We start from the raw sequence: 23302 nt of genomic DNA, 5'->3' as shown, positions 1-23302 counted from the left end.
TCAGTTCTTGTGGAACCCTATGGTTAGACCTCCAGAGGATTGTTATAAAAGAACAAGCAGGCTGTGCCCCAGCTTCTTTGGCTTCCTGCAAAGTCGTTGGATCTCTCCCTAGGTACTTCTACCCTTGAACTGCCATCCACCATGAGTCCTCACTTGAGCTGGCCTGAGGCTAGCTCTATGCCCTAGGGATTTCTACAACTGTACTATAGACAAACTTGTTTTAAATAAATGCATAGCTTTGTTTCATTATAATAATAAAAAGTAATAAAATGATGCACTTTACACAGACGGTTTACCTGTAAGAATACCACCACCACCCCTCACCCCACTCTACCCCACCACCACTCTCCCACCTCCCACCCACCCTGGTGAATTCTAAGGCTGTTGTTTCTGTTACTTAGCTAGACTGTGAATGTTTTCTATTGACCCTGACCTTCAACTTACAGCTAGATATCATATGGACAAGACCTAGCCAACTCAGCAAAGAATAGTAGTTGATTGTAGCAACCAAGAAAGCCAGCCAAGCCAATGGCCAAGTGATAAAAGACAGGAAAGGGGGAATGTTTAACTCTCCAAATGCAAAGCTTTGAGGCTCAGGCCCAAGATCTACTTGCAAAGGGAAGGCTTCAGCTGTACAATAAGGGCCTAGTGTTGGACTTAGAGGCAGGCCTAGAACTCAGATGCCTAGAGGAAACCTTCCTATATGAACAGTGAGGGGCTAGAGGGCTTAACAGTTAAGAGCACTAACTGCTCTTCCAGAGGACCAGGGTTCAATTCCCAGCACCCGGTAGCACACAACTGTCTAACTCCAAGATCTGACACGCTCACACAGACATACGTGCAGACAAAACACAAATGCACATAAAATAAATAAGTAAAATTTTTAAAAAAGGAAACAGTGAACTCTCTCACTGTCCCACCAGAAGTTAGATTCCACTAGAGTGCTGGCAATCTGACAGATTGCACTGTGCTGTACAAGGAAGCAATGTTCTGAAATAAATCTCCCCCATGCCATAAAAATGGCATCTTATGGCTTGTCTGGCTTATTTTCCATCCATTTAGATTCTGCCTGACAGAGAAAGTTGACGTGGCTAAACAGTATTAAGGTCTCTGAGCGCTCTCAGCTCGTAAGACAACATTCAACTGCTGTTATAGAGATTAATCCAAGTTAAATAGTGGGAACACAGACTTTAGGAGAGTGTGTCTTCTGTCTTCCTGTTGTCTAGGATAACAGAATCAATTTGGTTTCATCATAAGACAAAAGTAACCGCCTCCCGCCCCCAACCCCCACACACACCCTGGGGTTATTACACTGACAAACAGGTGTGATATTTTATGATACCCTGAATGATAAATTAATTTAACAAACAGAGGAGGAAAAAGTACTAAGACCCAGAGGCCCATCAACAACCAGTTCCCATTTTTCAGACTCTGGCGCCATGAGCAGAGCAAATGACTAGCCGTCTCCTGTACATCCATCACTGTCCACCCTGCGTGCAGAGTAAACACGTCACCGACTAGTGCGAGGAAAACCTCTCATATTGTCCCCCTCCTCTGGGATTTCCGAGCCTGCTTTGGGGGTAAGACTCGTCAAGTTCTTAAGTCTGGAAAACAGATACCAAAACCACTTTTAACTTTTAGAGACTAGGAAACTGGCAATGAGTCTCATGGAAGGAGCCTAAACTGGTCTGCAGAAGAAGTACCCACTTGCCTTTCCTACCTGTCAATTGGTGCATGTCTTAGAATTCCTGTTTCCATGTCTGTTAGAGACGGTAGTGCCCACCACACAGGATTCTAAGGATGCTGAGGCTCACAACATGCCAAGACCTCCAGGAGAGGGGTGGGTTACGGTTCTTGGCTCATTGTCTAAAGAACATAGCCAGAGAATCCTAACAAACTATGGACTTTGCATACTGGTGATGAGTCGATGTAGATGCATCAATTTTTATAAATTTTGGTAGAGGATGTTGATGAGTATGGGTAGAGGTCTAGAGGAACTCTGACTCTCAGCTCAGTTTTGTTCTAAAGACTAAAGTCGTTGTCCATCATCCCATATCATGGGCCCCACCTCAGTCCCTTCCTTTTCTACTATGGTAGCCTAGATAGACCTTAAATTCACAGTCCTCCTGCCTCAGCCTTCTGAGTCCTAAGAATACAGAAATGCACCACTCCACCCAGCTAAATCTGTAGAAGGGGAGAAAAAGTATAGGGGCTGAAAGGGGAGGAAAGGGGATTGAATAATAAGAAGGCTGATGAGGAAGGAGGAGAAAAGAGGAGGCCAGGAAGCCAACGAGGAAGTAGGAAGTTAAAAGAGTTAGGAGGATGCAGGATGAGAAGAAGCCAAAATGCCACGCTGGTGTTGGCTGGCCCCAGCCTCCTCTGCCTTTATTGTGTCTCTGGGTGTAGGATGGTCCTTTCTCTGCTGGTCTACAGGCATGCACTGGGGGGGGCAGCGAAGGTGAGGAAGACAAAGGAAGGCAGAGGGTTCTCTCTGGCCTGGTGGACCGTGCTTGATCTTGGTGTCTATGTCTGCTGCCAAGGCCTCAGACCCTGCTGGGCTTCTTGGCATCTTTGTTGTTCCTGGCTGAGGCGGAGGCACACAGCTCTTCCACAAGCATCTCCATCCGGGCTGTGACCTCGGTCATGGTGTCGATGACCATGCACTGCTGCAGCTTTAGCTTGTTGTTTTCCCACAGGGCCTTGTTCTCCTCCTGGAAGATGCGATGCACGTCACGGAGGACGTGCAGCGCCCGGTTCTCCTCCTGCAGCAACCGGTTCTCCTCCCGCAGGGCCTGCAGCGCCTGGTTCATCTCCCTCAGCAGCTGCATAAGCTGAGCGCTGTCAGCTAGGTTGGGGCCGACTTGACCCTCGTCTTCCCCAGACGGCCCAGACAAGTTGTTAACCATCTCCCTCAGGGCACGCAGTGTCTTGGAGTCCTCCTGTGTTGTGGGGGGCCCTTTGGGCTCCTCAAACGGGGAGGAGAGGCCTGGGCTCTGATCTGGGAGAAGCCCAGGGTTATGGGGCTCCTCCTTGGGTGAGGAGGTGGGCTTACCCTCCTCGGCGGAAGTGCCACTGTCTTCTGCCTGGGCCCAGTAGGCCTGCCTCTGCTCCAGCAACTGCTGGAGGGCCCGGTTCTCCTCTCGAATGAGGTGTAAAGTGTTCTCCTTGCTCCGCTGGACAGGCAAGGTGGCGTTGTCTTTCTTCACGACTTCCTGGGAGGCTGTGTCCTTGTGCAGCAATGGCGAGGGGGACTGACTCTCCTCGTGGCCCAGGGTGACCTTGTGGTCTTCCCAAAAGACCTGCAGCATCTTGTTCTCCTTGCGGAGGGCCCTGTTCTCATCCCGCAGGGCCCGGTTCTCATCCCGGAGAGTCTTGTTCTCCTCCTGCAGCAGGTGCTCCCTGGCCAGCCTCTTGTGGTGCAGCTTATGGTGGAAGGAGGAGGAGGGGGAGAAGTAAGGCGACTGTACGCGGCAGTTCTCATTCACCCACCGCCCGTCCTGGAAGACGAACATCTCGTCGCTGAGCTGCACCCGGGGAGGGTTGTAGTCCAGTTCCAGGTCAGCCTGGGAGGTGGGGCGCTCCATGGGGTCAAAGGGCACAGAAGAGAAGCGGTTGAGTGGGTAGGAATGCTGGCTGACTACCCTGCGGCTCATCCGGGGCAAGGCAGCCTGCCTGGAGCAGCGAGGGGTGCTGTACAGGTTGTGGAGCCTCAGGAAAGGCTCAGTGGTGCCCCGCTGTGGGAGAGAGCAGGGAAACTGTTAATGGAGCACCTGCACAAGGACTAAGAGTCCGGGAGACCCTCACCTGACCTCCCGGCATCCTCACAAGGAAATCTAGCCGGCCTTTGTTATGCTAGGTAGCTTTCTTCTTGAATGAATGAGCGAACACCCAACCACGGTTCCTAGGGGAAATGCTGGGCTCGGTTCCTATAAGGCTCTGGTCATAAAAATTCCTGTCAATTGATCATTGTGTTTCTGTTTAAAGACCCCCTCCCGGATCTGGAGATTGACAGTGGGTGCGCCGTGTCTGGGCAGAGCTTATCCAGCAAGCTTGCTCCAGGAGGCACAGCACAGACACACTGCAATTAGGAACAAGGTGTGTCGATGCCACTTTAAGCAGGGAAACCGCCAGCAAAAGGCTCGTAGTGGTCTAGAAACTGCAAACGGGACACTGTTTTCCAGGCTGAGAGTTCAAACAAGAGGTGCCTGGAGCCCAGTTCTTGGCCACACACTCCCACACAAACTCTCTACAGGTCCAAGAATGACCACAAGGATTTTATGAGCACTGAGGCTGGACTAGTCAAAGGTCTATAAATTCATAACTATAAAGTCTATGAATAATGAGCTATGCTTTGTGCAGGCCTGTAACCCCAGCCACACGGAGGCAGTCCAGATAGGAACGTAACCAGAACTTCAAGGCCAGTTTGGTCTACATAGCAAGTTCCAGGCCAACCAGGGCTATACAGAGAAAGACCCCGTCTCAAGAAATGAAAGCCCACAGATAATAAGATTCAACCATATGGTAGAAACTAAAGGCATGGATTTTAGAATCAACCTTTTTTTCTTTTTTTTAACCTCTGTCTCCTTGCCACTTATCAGTTATAAGAATTTGGCCAAGTTGTGTGACTTTCAGTTGCTAAAATTTTAACTTGGGGTAACTGCACCTCCTTGAAGAGGGTGTCGGATCCCTCAGAGCTGGAGCTGCAGGCTGCACAGCTGTTTATGTGGGTGTGTTTTACCTACATCATTCTCTTAATCCTCACAACACTGGCAAATGAAACACTATTTCAGTTTGAACATTCCCAACCCGAAGATTCTCCGTTCCAGAGTGCTCCGTATCTGAAGCTTTCTGAGCATCCATGGGATACTGCAAGCAAAAAATTCCACACCTGCCTTCATGCAAAGACACAGGTACGCTGAAACAGTGCATAAAACTATTATGAGTTGTATATGATATATAGATATGGATTTAATGCCTATGCATGGGTCCCATTCCCTGAGCCTTCCTCCCCTTCTGCTCCATCTAAATATTCAAATATTCCGAAATCTAAAAAACACCCCTTTAAAGGCTGCCTCCTTCATCCTTTAAAGGCTGAGCATCCATGCTGGGTGGGTTTAATCATTAATCTAGAATTACCTGGTGGGGGGAAATCTCAATGAGGAATTATCTGGATTGGGATGTCCTATGGAATACCTGTGAGGTATTTCCTTTTCTTTTCTTTTCTTTTCTTTTTATTTTTGAGGGATTTTCTTCATTGGGTTCATTGATGTGGAAAGACCCAGCCTACTGCGGGTAATGCCACCTCCTGGGTTTGGGTCCTGGACTGTATAAGAATGGAGAGAGCAAGCTGAATACTAGAAGAGCATGTGCAATTAGCCTCCCTCTGCTCTTCACTGTGGGTGTGACTAGGTGTCTGGCCTTCCTGTCTTGACTTCCTTACAGTGATGGGCTGTAACCTGTAATGGTAAATCAGATGAACCCTTTCTCTCCTGAGCTGTTTATATTGGGGACATTTTATCACAGCAACAGACACGAAACCCCGACAGTTAGCCATGTCATCATCTTGAACCTAGAACCCAAAGCAGAGGTCCCAAGCCCCAAGAGCCTTGATCTCAAAAGTGCCATGACTGAGTCCTATTGAGAACTTCTTGTTTTTCCATCACCTCTGAAAAACGAGCCTACACATGGCCGCTGTGCCTGCTTCCTGGGCTCGTAAGAGGACAAGTGGTAGACATGATGTCACAAAGACCAAAGAGTCCTGCTGGTGATATTTAACAATTCCTAACGTGGTTCTAAACCATCGTGAGACACTGAATACATTGCTTTACAAAATGTTCCACCAAAATATAAGCAACAAAGCTGAACAAATGCCCATAGATTCAAGACCCCAGTCTCCTTTAACTGGCACTCAGAGCCCTGCCCTTCTCAGCTGGGGTCTTGGGCCAGGTCAGTGATAGCCCCAGATGTCTTCCATTGGCTGACCTAACCTGTTTGATGACCTGGGTCCTGACAAGAGGTCTGTCTGTGCTTGGAACATCGTGGAGGGGTTCTACTGAGCCTAGGGGGTTCAGTCAATGGGGAGGGGGAGGTCTCTTCTTGGCCTTAGGGGCATGTTCTCATGCAGACATAGAGACCAACAGGCGAAAAAGAACAAAGTGGGCTCCTTCATGGCAGAGTAGGGAATGAAGTTGTAGGACAGGGCACATGTGGCTCCGAGGCTCACCAGACCTCCCCCATTAGGTGTTCGAAAGGTGACCAAGGGACTCTGTCTTCAGGAGCCAGGAATAGTGTACTCATAGCTGTGACCCAACAGTGTGTTAGTGCTGGGGATCCAGGAGGAGCCCTGGGTACATGCATGGCTCTTACAGCTGCCTGAAACCCTACCTATGGACTGGAATCCTTCCTGAGCACAGGTCCGGCCCTTTCTGGTATTTCATTTCTAATGTAGATGCTTTAAATCACCAATGACTGTAAGACAAATTGCTAAATGATTTTATTAATAAAAAGCCCAGAGCCAGACATTGGGGTAAAAATCTGAAAGGTCAGAAGAATACGAAAAGCTACAGCCAACCTCACCTTACAGACACCTCTTCCTGCATACTCACACCTATATGCCTTTCTGTTCTGCAATCTCATTTCCTCTCTCCACCCAGCTACATCACTTCCACTCTGTCTGTACAGACCTCTAGATCTCTATGGTTAGTGCTGGGATTAAAGGCATGTGTTTAAAATGCCTGGCTCTGTTCCTAGTGTGGCCTTGAACTCACAGAGATCCGGATGGATCTCTGCCTCCCAAATGCTAGGATTAAAGGCATGTGCTAACACTGCTTGACTTCTATGTTTAATGTAGTGGCTATCTTTTTCCTCTGATCCTCAGATAAGCTTTATTAGGGTGCACAATATTTTGGGGGATACAATGTATCACCACAAGTGACTGTGCGGCATACTGTTTCCAGGGATCCTGAAAAACACAGTGAGCTGCCAACTGAAAAGGGGGAACAAAAGGCAATGGAGAAAGGGAGGGACATCACCAGAGTCTCTCCCTGGTGCTGTGTGATTTTTAAAGATTAAAACTCTCAAGGAGGAATCTTCTCAGATAGAGTTCCTGGGGTTGCTGGCCTTCCACTTAAAGAGTTTGGGAACGGAACTAGACTGAGCATCCAGGCTTAGCTGACATGCACTGCTGTGGTTTGAATGTGGCCTCTCAATTTCATGTGCTGGGAGCTTCATCCCTAAAGTCACACGCTAATAGTGTTTGAGAAGTGAGACCTTTGTGAGGCAGACTGGATCATGTGGGAATGGATGAACCCATTCATGGGTCAATGGGCTCTTGCAGCGACATCTGTTATAAAGTGAGCTCTCTGTGACTTGCTGTATCTCACCAAGTGATGCCCTCCACCACGTTGGGACACAGCATGAAAGCCCTTGCCAGAAGATGACCAAGTGCTAGTATTGTGCCATGCTCTTGAATGGCCAGCCTCTATTCTTTGTGAACTGTCTGGCCTTGGACATTTTGTTATAGTAATGGTGCTGAGGAAACAGCACTGAAGTTCTCTCCCTTACATAAAAGATGTCGCTACTACCACCCAGAAGAAATGTCCACATGCTCCCAGAAAGCTCACACTGGTTGACCAAGCTTTTAAAGCACCTGCTTTGCCAACACTATTGAGGGTTAATGAGTAGGGAATGCTCAGCCTGCTGGAATACTTTTAATGCATGTGAAATTGAAGGGCACCAGGGTCCTAGAAGGGAAAACCACAGTGCCAACTTCACAGCTGAGCTCCACTATCATAAAAAAAAAAAAAAACCCTCTGGTATGCCGAATAGCTAAATACAGTGTTGGTTTTAATAAATGCTAACAGATAAAAGATCATTCACAATATAAAAGTGATTAGTTTTGATAGATTTTTAATGCTAACAGAGAAGAGAATAAAGATGCCAGATGTAGTCATCTTAGCTAATTGATAGACTCTCCTAAAATCTTGCTCTGAAACTATTTCAGTTGGCATTGCTGGGAGCCGAAGAAGAAGGAGAAAAAGACAAGGGGAAATGGAGGGCACCAGGAGTGCTATCAGAGCTCATTCTGATCCAGATGTAGATCTGCCACTGATGACCCAGCACTAACCGATGACATGCACTGAGAGCTCACTGGGAAGCTTGAATGCCTGGAAAAGTGAGTCTGTGCATAGAAGGGGATCAGCGGCCTGGACAGGAAATAACACTGTGGCTTGCAAGCTAATGTGCTAGAAGAAAATAGATGTGAAAACACACATGTTCAGCATGAGGAAGAAAAATGTGAAATCAATAAGACCCGAAGAGACCTAAAGGTGATAACTAGTGAATCGTAGCATTTGTAATGTAATTGAGAACTCCAGCCAACCAATAGGGCTGGGAGCTGGCAGCCAGAGGTACTGTTATAATTCCCTTCCAAATGGGATGAACTCAACTCAGAATGAAGCTACCTGGGGTGGAAAGATACAGGCAGCTGAGGGGTTACTGGTAGCAATCCAGATGAGAGGAAAGGACACACTAGCTTCTAGAAGCAAGAGAATTAGAGCTAAGACATCACCTGGCCTGCTGAGTAGCGTGACAGGCTAGGCGTTGACCTGGGTTAAATCTCAGCTCTGTCCTTGCTACTGAGTCTCCCAATTCCCACAGCTGTGAAATCTCTGCCTTATACTTGTGTGACTCTGTGGCCAACACATGATGTCAGCACTCCATCAATACCTTCCTCACCTTGTTTCTCATAATAATCCTTTGCCCCCACCATCTCATTTGGGGAGGTACATGAGCAGATAGGCCTTTCCCACAGCCCTATGGGTGGGCTCAGTTTACATCAACTAGTAATCCATGCCTACCTCCCTACCCAAGAGGATCCATCTAGGGTATCCTGGCAGGTTGCCTGGCTTGTGCCTGTAACCATCCTGGCAGGAATGAAGATATTCTAAAGAGATACTTATGTCCGTCCTTCTAGATATCAGATTGTTGAAACAGTGGACCCCAAGAAATTGCTCCAGCAGTCCTATGTTTGGAAAAGGTAAAGGCTGAAGGCTGGTGCCAGCCAGAGGGGAAGACTGTCTCTCAGAAAGAGATGTCACACAGTTGTGTTAACTTGTCAGATAGCCCTGCAGAAGAGACTGGGCATGAGACAATGATGCTGGGCTGGACCACACCCAGAGGAGGACTGCTTAGTTACGTGAACCTCTGTGACTCTACTTAAACCTAAACTTCCTGTCCAAGACGGACTTGGAGCATCACTAGACCTCTTGGTTCCTCCTTCCAGTGTTACCACACTGAGCAAACCCCCTCTTCCTGCTTTTCAGCATCAGCTGCTTGCTTTGTTGACCTTTAGATGATCACTGGCTCAGCCTGACTGGCATACTCAAGGCCACATCTGGCCATGAAGAATCTCCAGACTGCAGTGACCCCTTCATTCCACATCCCTCCACCTTCCAAGATCCAAGTAACCACATCAGGTCCTACAGCACAGGAAGCAGGCCTGAGGGCACCAGAACAAACCCAAGACTTCTCAACCTACTTTTTCTCCTTGACTGCTAAGCTGGCGCTGGGAGATGGGGACAGAAAAGTTGTGCCAGGGGTAGACGGATCTAATCTTTCTATCACATCACATGACAGTAATAAAGGCTTTGTGTCAGCTTACTGGATTAAGAAACGCCTAGGGCGTTATAGCAAGACCACACCCTTGGATGTGTCTGTGGGGACTTTATCAGTGAAAACTAACAGATGCAGGGCCCATACTAAATGTGGTTAGCACTCATGAGCTAGGATCCTGGACTGAAGAAACCAGGTTGATCTGCCATGATGTGAGGCAGCGGCCCCACTACCACTTCTCAATGGACTCATCCCCTGAACCGAGAGCCAAAAAAAAAAAAAAAAGGACTTCATCCCTTGACTTGCTTCCTGCCAGAAATTTGGTCCCAACAATGCAAACAGTAAATTGACAGCTACTTTCAAATCTTATTCCCAACCCCTTTTCCACTCCCACACCTAGGCTGGTATCTTCTGTCTGCCCCTAATATGTGGGCTAATAAGGTACCTAAGGAACCATGCCCACCCTCACGCACAGATGTGCGTGTATTTTACGTATTCAGAACCAGACCTAGCAAGGTTGTCCTTCTAAGGATGACCGGGACACAGTTGCCTAATATTCTGACTTAGCTTTCATGAGATGAAAGAGATGTCACAGTGGCTGCTCACTACAATGCTGTAAGGAAAACGAATACCCAGGTTGTTTCCTTGTCTTGGGTTTCTGTCTCCTCCTGCCCACATTTGCTGAGCTTGTTGTAAGTACACTAACACAGAACCCCAGCTAGAGATCCGTCCTCTTTTGTATACACCTCCCTCGACCAAACTCAGAGGTCAATTACCTGTGCCTTGGGTCCCTCCATCCTACATTTCACCTCCACTGGCTGCATGGCTCTGATCTTCTAATGAGTGCTTGGGTGACTCTGGAGAAAGCAAGGCCACCCCTTTGTGACATAGCAGCCGGAGAAACAGTCAGATACAAGGGGTCCCCCCAAGAAATCTGCTGCATGCAGGAGACCCGGGAACCACATGCTGCAAGGGGTTTAACCATTCACTGGCCTCGAAACAAACAAACAAATGTCCATCCCCAGTCAACCATCTTTGGCCCATAGCAGGGCTTAATTCTCTTGACAGGGGCAAGTGGGCCACACGCTGGTGTTTCAGCTCCTGGGTTCATTCTTATGCACATGGCTTCAAGGTCAACTCTAGTTCTCCACAGATATCCAGAGTGGTTATATACCACCATGCAATGAAGGGTCTCCTTTGGTAAGGTTAGATTTTTCTCGTAGTATGATCAGACTTTGAAAGGCTAGCACAGGAGGACCTGACCACCCAACCCAGGCCCTTCATTCAAGGCCAGAGGATCCCAAGGTCCAGAGAGTCCATGTGTCCTCCCCAAGACACATAGCCAGGGAAAACCAACCAACCAACCAAACAAACAAACAAACAAAATGACAAGAATCTGAGCGGCTGACTTCTCTGTTCATTCTGTAAGGTTTGGAAACAGGGTTATTCTAGCTAAAACTGGTAAGTTACATCCTCCCATGATTGTCCATCCCTACCTGAGGTAGGACCACATTGATTGGAATTTCTAGGCTTTCAGATCTGGTATCCCTCTTTCTTGTAAAATTTGGCCTCGAGTGCTGTAAAAAAGAAAAAATTAGATTTCTCCTCAACTCATCCTCGGGGCCTTAGTGGCTCACTTGAAATACATAACTACTTTCCACACATTTATGACCTCCTTACCAATTATATATCTTATAAAAAAATCACAGTCTAAAGGTATGTGTAGATGGTACCTGACCTGAAGAGTTACCGATCACTGGACAAAAATCAAGACAGGAATTAACTGATATAAAACCCTCTTGTAAGTCTTTGAAGCAGAGACCGCAGCAGCTCTCCCTGGTTTTAAATTATTATTTCTGTATCAAGTAAAAAGCCATACCAATGTGAGATGCCAGGTATAGGTCCTATGCATAAGCTGGTCACCAAAACACTCTGAACATTCTAGGGGTGACATCACAGAACAATACGGTGTTTTTCTGAGCTCATGGTTCCTTTCTGAGCATCTCCAGTGGGTATGAGGCTTCTGCAGGAAGGAAGAATTGTCACTGGCTGTGCCTATGTGGCTAGCCTGGGTCAGTTTGACACACAATAGCCCTAACACTAGCCCTTGTTTGGTCAGCCTGGCTGCCCCTCACACCTCACTGCCAGGCTGGCTTGAAACTCTCCACTGCCCTTCATAGGTGGCATCTTCTTCAATGGCATTACTTAGGAAAGAAGAAACGTTAACTGTCCAGACCTGGGGAGGCTTGGCACTACTCAGGGACTCTTCCGGTCAGTTCCACTCCGATACTAGCTACATGGACTTAGTATCGGGTTCCAGGAGTTAGGGACTCAGCCCTACAAGATGGCCTTTGATTTCAGGTACCAATCCCAGCCACCTATACTTGTAACTAGTTAGCCGTGCAGGGGCTCCCCTGACCTTCTCCTCAATAGCTGTCTCTCAGAACTCGGGAATGCTTTACTTAGATCACAAGTTTATTGTGAAGCAGGCAGCTCAGGAATGGCCAAATGGTGGTGATAAAGGGTGAGCTATTGGAGGGGTAACGTAAAGCTTCAGGCCTTCTCTGGACTCACCTGGCTCCCAGCATCTTCAGCCTCAATGTCTGAACCCTGTTGTTTACAGGAATTTGTGAACTTTGGTTATGTAGGCAAATTTAATTAAATCACTGGCCTTTGATCATTGTCAAGTCCTACATCCCCAGAGGGAGAAGTTTGCTGAAAACTCCAACCTTCTAATCACCTGATTGGTCCCTCTAGCAACTATCCCCATCCCATCTCCCCCCACCCCTCCACTGCCCCATCCCTTACCCCCTACCCTGCCAAAGTCATTCCACTAGCTTAAATTGATGTGTATTCCAAAGGAGGTCCTGCCAGGAAATCCCAAAGGTGTAAGAAGCCCTGTTCTGGTAGAAAATACAAGTATACAATTATATCACATGTAGAAGCTACATCAAGGCCCCAACACCCTGTCCCTCCATCTTTCGTTCTGACAAATCCATCACCTCCAGAGCCATTCAAGAGAACTCCTGTGTGTATTCAGAGCGCCAGTTATGTGTGGTTTTGTCCCTTGGGGTGGGAACAGAGGGTGACCTGAGGTCAGCAGACCCAGAGATGCTGGAACCAACTACTTGAGTCCCTCACACCCAAAATCCAAGCAAATCTTGGTATAAGAAAATTCAAATATACAAAAGCTGAAAGATACACCCAGATAAAAATCCAAGTGACTGATTCCATTGCCAAAGAACTTATGTCTACAGAGAAATTTCAAAGAAATTTTTTTAACTCTGTGTGTGTGTGTGTGTGTGTGTGTGTGTATGCTGGTACATGTGGAGGCCAGATGTACCAATCTTGGGTGTCATCCCTCAGCTGCTATCCATCTTGTATTTTAAGACACTGGCCTGGAACTTGACAATTAGATGAGGTGGGCCCAGGGAGCACCAGGGATCTGCCTGTGCCCACTTTGCCAGGACTGGTGGACAGGAGAGGGCCACACCAGGATTTTTAGCATTTTTTTACATAGGTTCAGGAGATCAAGTTCGAGTCCTCACAATTGCATAGCAAGTACTTTACTGACCGAGCCATAGACTTGTTTACCTGATTTTGAAACTGAGATCATAAACACGCAGCGCTGAATTTGCATTCTTTGCCATTTTAAAGTGTATAGTTCAATAGTGTTGAGTATATTCACGTTGTTGTGCAAGAGCATCTTGGAAAACCAGGACTTCTATTAAGCACTAATTCTCCCTCTTCCTTCGCTCCAGCCCTTGGCAATCACATTCCTATTTTCTGTTTCTATGATTTAAACTACATTACTGTCTTAGGGTTTCTATCCTTGTGATAAAACACTGTGACCAACAGCAACCTGGGGCCGAAAGGGTTTATCTTACACTTCCAGGTAATACTTTATTACCGAGCAAAGTCAGGGCAAGAACGAAGGCGGAGCCCGTGGAGGAGGGCTGTTTCCTGGCTTGCTCTCATGGCTTGCTCCGCATGGTTTCTCACAGCACCCGGGGACCAGCAGCCCAGGGGTAGCACCACCCACAGCGATGTGAGCCGTGGCACATCTACCATCAGTCAGCTCCACGAGCTTGCCCCCAGGCCTGTCTTAGGCACTTCCTCAGTTGTTTCCACCATCTTAAATAACTGGCTTGTGTCAAGTGGAAAAACCAGACAAGCAAATGACTACCCAGCACAATGAGATGTCTCATATGAGTGGAATTGCAGAGTATTGGTTCTTTCAAGATTTACCAAGTTGAAACAAATGTCAAGATTTCCTTCTTTGGAAAGGCTCAGTCAGGTTTCACGATATGCAGGGATCATCTGAGCAGTCTGTCCCCTGGCTGCTGGAAATAATACTGCGGTATACTTGAGTGTGCAAACGTCCCTCGGAGATTCTGCTCTGAATTATTTTGGATCCGTACCCGGAAGTAAAATTGCTCGGTGACAAGGTAGTTCCATTTTTAATTTTGGGGGCACCCCCTCACTGTTTTGCACAGTGCCTGCATTATTTAACCTCCCCACCAACAGAAGACTTCCCGTTTCTCCACACCCTCACCGACCCTCGCTGCTCTGAGTAATTCCTGTACTTCCTGAAAACGTAATTCCATTTCTCCTCGTGCACATTCCCCACAGAAGCACTTGCACACCCCTGGATGTGAGAAAAGTTCTGTTACCTGCGAGAACTAATGAATCGAGGCCGGGGTGGGGGGGGAACTCCCTTATGCAAAATTTGCCCCTATCCCCTTGGCTCGAATGTCTGCCAGCTGACACACAATTGGTACTTCTGTTGTGAACTGTCAATAAAGTGTTGTTCCAGAGCCGATGTGAGGGCCTCTTTGTCTGCTTGCTTGATGGATTGATTTTCACTTTTATTTTTAAAGAAAGAAACGTTTAACCTGGGCCATCCCAGTCACCGCATTTGCGCCTATTACTACTCAGGTTAACACAACCATCAATCACACACGGTCCACAGACCTCCCAGTCTGTGGGCACTACACAGAGCACAGAGGTAGGTGGGTTTCTAATCTAGACAAGCTGAACAGAGACAAAAGGCAAGCATGCACCTAAGACTCGCCAGGCTCCTCTGGCTGCCGCTGTCTGATGATCTGTGATACGGGGGTAGTTCAACAGCAAGAAGGCTGTCATAGAGCCCGGACTCCTTCGCTTCCTCTAGGAAGTCACACAAGCCGAAGCTCTTGGCCAAGCAGCCAGAGGTAGGCATCGGATCTATGCTCTGACCTCTCTTGTCTTCTCATGCATGGGGAAAGGCATAGGAAACTCGGTAGGTACAGTAACCTATCTTACACAGTGGGTGTACCACTGTCCTGTTTTCCTGTTTCTGTGGTAAACACTATGACCAAAAGCAACTTGGGAGGAAAAGGTTTATTTGGCTTCCACATCCTGATCACAGTTAATTGTTGAGGGACGTCAGGGCAGTAACTCAGGCAGAAACAGAGGCAGGAAATGTGGAGGAATGCTGCTGACTGGCTTGCTCACTTCCCCTAGCTTTCTTAGCTTGCTTCCTTATATGACCCAGGATTAGCTGTCTCGGGGTGGCATCTCCCACAGTGGCCCTCCCACACCAATCATGAATCAAGAAAATGACCCACAGATAAGCACACAGAACAATCTCCTCTGACAGGGACAATGACACCATTAATGTTCCCTCTTCCTTTGTGTCAAATTAATAAAACAACAACAACAAAAGTAGCACAATTAGACCCTGTGATGGTTTAGATAACCCCCATAGGCTCATATATTGAATGCTTAGTCCACAGTTGATGAGCTATTTGGAAGAATTAGGACGTGTGGCCTTGTTGGAAAAAGTGTGTCCCTGTTGGAGGAATTGGGCTCAAAGCCCACACCAGACCAGTGTCTCATCTGCCTGTTACCTGTGAATCAGGTTATAAAGCACTCAGCTACTGCTTCAGCACCATGCCTACTGCTTCCCATCATGATAAAAATGGACTCACCCTCTGAAACCGTAAGTAAGCCCCCAAATAAATGCTTTCTTCTATAAGTTGCCTTGGTCACAGTGTCTCTTCACAGCAGTAGAATAGTAACTAAGATAACTCCTTGTCAACTTGACACAAATATGCATCACTATTTTTTTTTTATGTACATTGGTGTTCTGCCTGCATGTATATCTGTGTGAGGGTGTCAGATCCCCTGGAACTGCAGTTACAGACAGGTGTGAGCTGCCATGTGGGTGCTGGGAATTGAACCCAGGTCCTCTGGAAGAGCAGCCACTGCTCTCAACTGCTGAGCCATCTCTCCAGTCCCAATGCATCCCTATTAAGCCACAACACTTTAAACATTTTCCTTTCTTGTTTATCCCCCAAATCTCAAGTTACTATCACAATAAAACATGGTTTAACTTTTAAAAATCTCACAATCTTATAAAAATTCACTACTTAGAAGTTCAATATTTCTTTAAAATATTTGTTTATCTTAACTGTGGACTCCTATAAAATCAAAAACAAGTAGACATTTTTATTCCAAGAAGGAAGAAGCAAGGCACAGTTACAATCAGAAAAAAGCAAAAGCAAAATCCAACAGAGTAAACGGCTCATTACCCAATGTCTGGGACCCATTATCATTTAAGCTCCAAAAGGCTTGGGTAGTCCCCCGTCTCTGGATCTGCCATCTGAAGTACAGATAGCTTGTCACATAGACTCAAGATAGCTCTACTCCACACCTGTCACTGTCATTGGTGGTCACCCCAAGGTCCTGGCATCCCAAATAATCTGGGACTCCCACTGCCACTGAGACTGCACCTTCACCAATGGCCTCTTTGGGGATTCTAACTCTGCTACACATGCCAAGCCCCAGCTTCTCTCAATGACCCCTTCAATCCTACAGTATTCGTGCTGCTAAAACTAATACCATGTGGGAGACACTTAGACATTACCAAGTTTGGTTGCCAAATAGAGATGTGGCTATGCACCCCCCAGCACAGCTTGTGTGCTGCCTCTAAGGGAATGTAACCCAGATCTCACCTCAATGGTATTGACTTCTTAACTAATCACAGCGGATGCTTCAGTTCCAGCCAACCGGCATCAGTTATTCCAATAAAGCAAAGGTTTCGCTTCCATCAATTTTTAATCCAAAATATCACAAATGGTCCAGATAGAGTCATTACTTTGCTCTGAAACTTCACGAGCCAGGCCTCCTTCATCTGCATTTCCCTGGATATTCTTATCTACCAAGTTCCCACAGCAACAGCACAGTCAGCGCTGAGCACTTCCAGCCCACGGTTGCAAACGCTTCCCCAGGCTCATCTCAACGCTCCAGCCTCAGTCTCCTGTCACTTCGGGCTCCCTTTGCCCTCCTCTTCAGCAGCTCTCTTCAAGGTCAGACTCCACCGAGCCTCCTCTTCCTCATTTTCATCTCTTTCATTCTCACCAGCTCCCTCCTCCTGCTCCCTGGTTCCTTTCTCTCCTCCTCTGCTTCTTTCTTTCTGGCTTCCTCTCCCCTCTGCTTCTCCTCCAGACCTCTCACACTCGCTCTGACTGCTCCTCCATGCTCTTCTCCAACGTGGTGCAGAGCCAAGGGTGGCCGGAAACAGGGGTCCCAAAGGGAGACACATAGAAGCTTGGGACCACGGAGGGTGACTGACGGGGCAGAAACTGTGACAGTGACAAAGGCCAAGGTGGCTGTGATTATGATAGTCACATTTGCACGAGAATCGGAGGAGTTAGTGGAGGGAGAAGGCACTCTGAAGGGAGAGAGTTGGTGCTCTTCTACCCCAGAAGTCACCTGAAGAGGAAGTACCTCTTGGTGAGAGCAGAAAAGAGACCATATGCTAGAGATCACCAGATGTGACATCCAAACTTGAAGACCTCTGTGTACAGCTCTCATGTAACTTTCCAAACCCCTAGATACTAAAAACTCCAACTCTCTCCTGAAATTGATCAATCTGTTCACTTGATCCAAGAGAGAGGACTCTGATCCAAGTGGTGGCCAATGAAGGGGATAGAGAGACGGCTCGGTGGTTAAACACACTGGCTGCTCTTTCAGAGGACCCAGGTTTGATTTCTAGCACTCACGTGGCAGCTCACAACTGTCTCTAACTCCAGTTCCATACACACACTTAACGGTGTCTTGGAACTGTCCACTCCCCTCCCACCACAGCCCCCTTCATTTTTTCAGACAACAGAATTGACAAAAACACAGAGAGACACACAGGCAACAATAAAGACAACCAGGGTGGCCATCACACAGACTTAAACCAGGGGATCTGGTGACATCTCATCTGGATCCTGTACATGAAGATTGGGCTGCACCCAGCCTTTCCTGAGTGTCCTTTCTAGAAAGCATCATAAGCAGACTCACCTTTGGAGGAGAGAAATCCAGGCAACTTTCTGTAATCTCCCATTTAGGTGGAAGTGGTGGGAGCCTCTGGGATAGAGGAGTTTCTGGGGTCCTATAACATCTCAGGGTGTGCACCCCTAGGAACTGTCTGTTCTCGGCATTGTTGCCCTAGAGGCAGTCTGAGAACGTTGGTCTCAGTCTTTGGTAATCTGACGGTGCCTCAAAACTGCTAAAAAATAAGTCTACCAGAGAACACACATGGACACTCTTGTTTTTTTGTTCAGTTGGTTTTGGTTTTTTGAGACAGAGTTTCTCTGTGTAGCTTTGGCTGTCCTGGAACTCTCTTTGTAGATCCCAATTAAATGCTTTCTTTCATGAGAGTTGCCTTGGTCACGGTGTGTTGTGGGATAATCTTTTTGTACACTGTGAAGATGTGTCTCTGCTAAGGTATCTTCTGATTGGTTTAATAAAGAGCTGAATGTCCAATAGCTAGGTAGGAGAGGTTAGGTGGACTTCCAGGCAGAGATAGGAACTCTGGGAAGGAATCAGAGAGGCAGGAATTCACCATCGAGACATGGAGCAAGTCGGATGTACAGTATGAAGGAGAGATATGAGCCATGTGGCAGGACATAGATTAATATAAAGTGGTTAATTCCAGTTTTAAGAGCTAGTTGGGAACAAGCCTAAGCTAAGGCCAAGATTTCATACTTAATAAGAAGTCTCTGTGTCATTATTTGGGAGCTGGTGGTCCAAGGAAAGCCCAACTATGATAGTGTCTAGTCACAACAGTAGAACAGTGACTAGGACACTCCCTAAATATATTAATTTTTTTAGGGGGTGGGGAAGAGGGCAGCAATCAGAGCTACATCCTGATCCACAGGCCAAGAGAGAGGCACTGGGCTTGGCATGGTCTTTTGAAACCTCAAAGCCCACCCCTAGTGACACACTTCCTCGAACAAGGCCACACACACCTCTTAATCCTTCTAATCCTTTCAAATAATACCACTCATTGGTGACTAAGCATTCAAATATACATTAATAATGCAAAGAAAAACACATTTTTTTCATTAAAAAGGTAAATTGTCAATTTTCCTCAGGGTCCTTGGCCACCAGCGCATGAGGGAAAAGGGAGCAGAAGTAGCAAGCAAGGTTCGGATGGCCATGAGCATGACGGGAAGAACTTCCAGGAGTCAGCTTCAGAGAGACAGCTGCTTTTATTGTTTCAGGGGTAAGGGATGTAAGGGTTCTTAGGGTTACTGGCAGGAAGGGTTGATTGGTTCCAACACAGCACTTAACTATCATGGTGGGAGGAAAGAGCAGGCCTTGTGTGCCGAGTCATACAGCTTTGCAGGGAGTTCTGTGCAGAGTCATCCTCCAAATAAGGTCAGGCATCTGAGCTTAGCGACACTCTCCAAACAAAATTAGACAGAGAAGAGGAAACCCTGCTGAGAAAGGAAGTCCTCCATTTTGCACTGAGCTCAGAGAGCTATCTGGCCATGGTGGGTTGCAACCTTAACAGCAGGGTTCTCCAGCATCTCCCCCTGTTTTATTTTATGACAAAGAGGTGTCATCATAGGTTTCAAGAGCCTTATAAACTGTATTGGAGGGGTCCAGGGTCTGGTAGTGAACCATAACCTGGTTGGGGGTAATTCCAGCAATGGTAGTAATCTGTCGTCAGAGACATTGTATAAGGCAGGGAGCAAGCATCAAAATAAAATAACAGCATAATTAGGGGGCTAACAAGGGGTAGGAGCCAAGAAAACAAGGGGTTATTGAACCAAATTAATTGTTCAATGGGTTGGAATTAATCTCAACATCATTTGATTCATTTACACAAAAGCGACATTCTCCTCCCAATACTATGCAAGTCCGCCCGTGTTCAGCAGTTATTAAATCTAGGGCCCAGATATTTATCTGTTGGGACCACAGTGCAATTAAATATGTTTCCCCTTCTTCCTAATGAGCGAAGCATCAGGTTAAGTTCAGCTTAGTTGGAGTTTTGAGCACCTGCCGTCCCTGAAGAGGCTGCTCATAAAGACCTGTAGACCTAAATGAGACAGTCTATTACCGACGCGACATCCTTTGCTGAGCGGTGGTGGCAGTGCACACCTTCAATCCCAGCACTCAGGAGGCAGAGGCAGGCGGATCTCTGAGTTTAAAGCCAGCCTGGTCTACAGAGTGAGTTCCAGAACAGCCAAGGCTACACAGAGAAACCCAGTCTTGAAAAAAAAAAAATTACTGTTTGTGACTTCTAAATCATAATAATCAATATTCAACATTATGCTCAAAGGATGCAAAAAATTCTGATAAAGTTTCCCCATGGTGTAGCATGAATCTTAGAAGGTCTTATTAATAAAATCAAACCTGGAAGCCAGATATTGGGGTGAACACTGGAGGATCAGAGAAGCAGAACAAACCACAGCCACCTTACCTCGCCAGTTCCTCAGCTGATCCTGTTTCCTCAGACTGGAAGCCTCTGAGTCCTCATCCGAATGAATCTCAGCTGAACTGCTGCTCAAAAGCCTAAAAGCGTAACCAGCTCTAGTTTCTGGTCCTCATGCCTTAAATACCTTTCTGCTTTCTGCCATCACTTCCTGGGATTAAAGGCATGTGTCACCATGCCTGGCTGTTTCCCCCCAGTATGGCTTTGAATTCACAGAGATCCAGATGGATCTCTGCCTTTGAAATGCTAGGATTAAAGGTGTGTGTGCCACCATTTTCTGGCCTCTGTATCTAGTGGCTGTTCTGTTCTCTGACCCCAGATAAGTTTATTAGGTTGCACAATATTTTGGGGAACACAATATCACCACACCATGGGATTTCCACTTCTCCTGTTGTCAGCCAGTCATTCTCACTGGTTAGAAAGGTGAAGCTGTTGGCACCAGATAATGATAGTGTGTGTGCAGCTCTATGAATAACTAAAAATCACTGCTATGTACTTTTAAAAGAGGACACTTACATATAAAAAATCTCAGTTTAAAAAATACTCTTTAGATGATTTTTGACCCCAAATCAAAGCCTACCTAAAACTGTTCTTCTAAAAAACTTTTTAGACAGAATACCTTGACATGCTCTTCAATGTCAGACATGGCTGTTTCGTAAAGACTGAGGGTGATGCAGGCATAGATCGATGGAGATATTTTCCAGAACTATTTTCAGACTGCTCTCTTCATTGGATAAGCTTCTTTCAAAAACTCTTAGCTACTCATTGTTAAACCACCCTTTCTGGCAAGAAGGGGCGGGGAGACTATTTTCTTTCTTTTCAAATGGCTCCAAGACAGCACCCTGTAAACAGTCACTTGTCACCACAAAGACCTACAAACAGGGTGCTTGGTCTTTAGCAGAAGAGATGAACTCTCAGTGGCACTAGAGACTTCCAGATCCTTCTCTGTATCAACACAAAAGAGATGCTCAAATTTCACGCAACCATGTTACTTTTAAAAAGCAGGTGGACTCCATCCACACCGTGCTATGGCATGTGGTCCATTTCAGGCCTCGACTGCTCTGTGGCAACAGTTTGACCAGACATAAATCTCTATGACTTTAAACAAATAAACGCATGGCAAATACATTTCCTGAGTAACACTACCCCCATATGCCTCCAGCATCCTCAATTTAATTCTAGCCAAAGCAGTTACTCCATCAAATGTTATCTTCAACCACTGCCCCCTCTGAGCATTGTCTCTAGTAGAGATGCTATTTACAACTGAGAGCATATTTCTCCTGGCATGCTTCCTGTAGCTCATTCACAAATGTGTACATGTTAGTATCAAAGCAGAAGCTGCATTTATGTTTCAATTGACAGTACAGCCATCACTTCCTGGTTTGTTTCCATCACTCATCCCTGTCCAGTTTTCTCCGCATCCACCAGCAACCGTTGCAGCGAAGGGTGAGAATTCACTTCATTCAGTCATTCAGGAATGATTTATTGAGCACCTTGAATGAACCAACCACTGTCTGAGGAAGTAATGAACAAAATTAAATTTTTATAAAGCTACACTACTATCAAGAAAGGCCAATGACAGACAAGTTTGAGAAATCAAATACAAATTATCCTGTAGAATCTGCTGCGGATTGATTCCAGGACACAAATATCTTGCAAGCTTAATCAAGTCTGCCATGTAAAATAATAGCTTATGAAACAAAAATGAACACAAAATAACATAGTGTCTGAGTTAACCTACCCCTGTCTTTTATGGTTTGATCATCTTTGAGTTATTTATAATGTCCCCCCAAACGATGGAAATAGTGATTAGATCAGAATGTTTAGGGGGTGACAACAAAAAATTTCTGTACATGTTCAGCACTGACTCAAATTTTTTCAAATATGTTGTTCTGCACCTCATGAATCCACAAATATAGAACCAGTATAGATGAAGGGCCAAGCTTATGTGCCACGAATGTGTACTCACAGGCAAATTCAGCTGCCTTCTGAGACAGTGGTAGAGCAATGGGTATAGGCAGTTGAAGAGGTCTCTGAGGATGTGACTAAGATTGTCTTGGCCTTTGAGAACAGACTGCCAGCAGATAAGGCAGTAGGAGGAAGTCTCTGAAATAGAAGTCTTACAGAATTGACTAGGACCACAGAAGCTGGTCTACCTGGAGACAGAGCGAGGGGTGGGGATGTGCAAGAGTCAGAGGGTAGAGGGCAGAGGGTAAAAGGCAGCCCAGGGAGGTGACAGAGGACTTTGAGGGCTAGAGTAGGGATTGTGGCTTTTATTCTGAGTGGCAATGGGAAGTCACTGGAAGGTGTGCATTAGATACGGCATGTGGTGATATTTTGTTTGTGCTCTAACAAATAAATCTTGCCTGGAGATCAGAGTGTGGAGCTAGATCAGAGTGTGGAGCTAGCCACTAGAGGCCAGGCAGTGATGGCACACACCTTTAATCCCAGCACTTGGAAGGAGGAAACAAGAAGTGATATGGCTGGGCAGAGAGAAGAAGTGATAAGGTGGGGTGGACACAGGAGCTTGGCCCCTTCAGGCTGAGGATTCAGTAGACGTAAGAAGTCTCTCTAGTGGCTGGCTCCTTTACTAATCTTTCAGCTTTCACCCCGATATCTGGCTCCAGGTTTTTAATATTAAGACCAATTAGGATTCATGCTACGATGGCATGACTTGACATAGGTAGAGGAAAGGATTTCTCTGGCATCACTGGAGAATAGACAGCAAAATGATAAGGCAGGAGCAAAGGCCAATTTCAATTGTCTAGACCAGAAATGAACGCACAGAGTAAAGGTAAGAGGACCTGATAATCAGATTCTGGATGTATTTTGATGCAGAACCAGGGGGACTTGCTGGAACTTTAGCTATAGGGTAGGATAGAAGGGAGATAGCGTGCTGCACAGTTCTAATGTAAGCACTTGAGAGAGGTCATA

The 23302-nt window shown here is 46.5% G+C and overlaps 1 protein-coding gene and 1 long non-coding RNA gene across 2 annotated transcripts in view; one reads left to right on the top strand and one right to left on the bottom strand.

Annotated features, from left to right (window-relative positions):
* Nucleotides 1–391: 391 nt before the first annotated feature.
* Nucleotides 392–18613, bottom strand: Cby2 (chibby family member 2). The gene is made up of 2 exons (XM_052732725.1): nt 16611–18613; nt 392–3734 (listed from the first exon to the last, which is right to left on the bottom strand). Exon 2 carries the CDS (start codon nt 3651–3653, stop codon nt 2544–2546), a length of 1110 nt encoding a protein of 369 aa, XP_052588685.1. The 5' UTR covers nt 3654–3734; nt 16611–18613; the 3' UTR covers nt 392–2543.
* LOC128107159 (uncharacterized) overlaps nt 16859–23302 on the top strand; it is a 21969-nt gene continuing 15525 nt past the window's right edge. Inside the window, exon 1 of the long non-coding RNA XR_008216986.1 lies at nt 16859–16964. This is a non-coding gene — a long non-coding RNA (uncharacterized LOC128107159). The remainder of the gene's footprint in view (nt 16965–23302) is intronic.

Source organism: Peromyscus californicus, unplaced genomic scaffold (assembly GCF_007827085.1).
Source record: "Peromyscus californicus insignis strain IS unplaced genomic scaffold, ASM782708v3 Scaffold_12__1_contigs__length_115047231, whole genome shotgun sequence".
NCBI lineage: Eukaryota > Metazoa > Chordata > Mammalia > Rodentia > Cricetidae > Peromyscus > Peromyscus californicus.
Note: the sequence above shows the minus strand (reverse complement) of the source record. Positions and strands in the feature narration are given on the sequence as shown.

Coding starts and splice junctions, on each gene's coding strand:
- Cby2 (XM_052732725.1), bottom strand. CDS start 3,653: ATGAGCCGCAGGGTAGTCAGCCAGCATTCCTACCCACTCAACCGCTTC.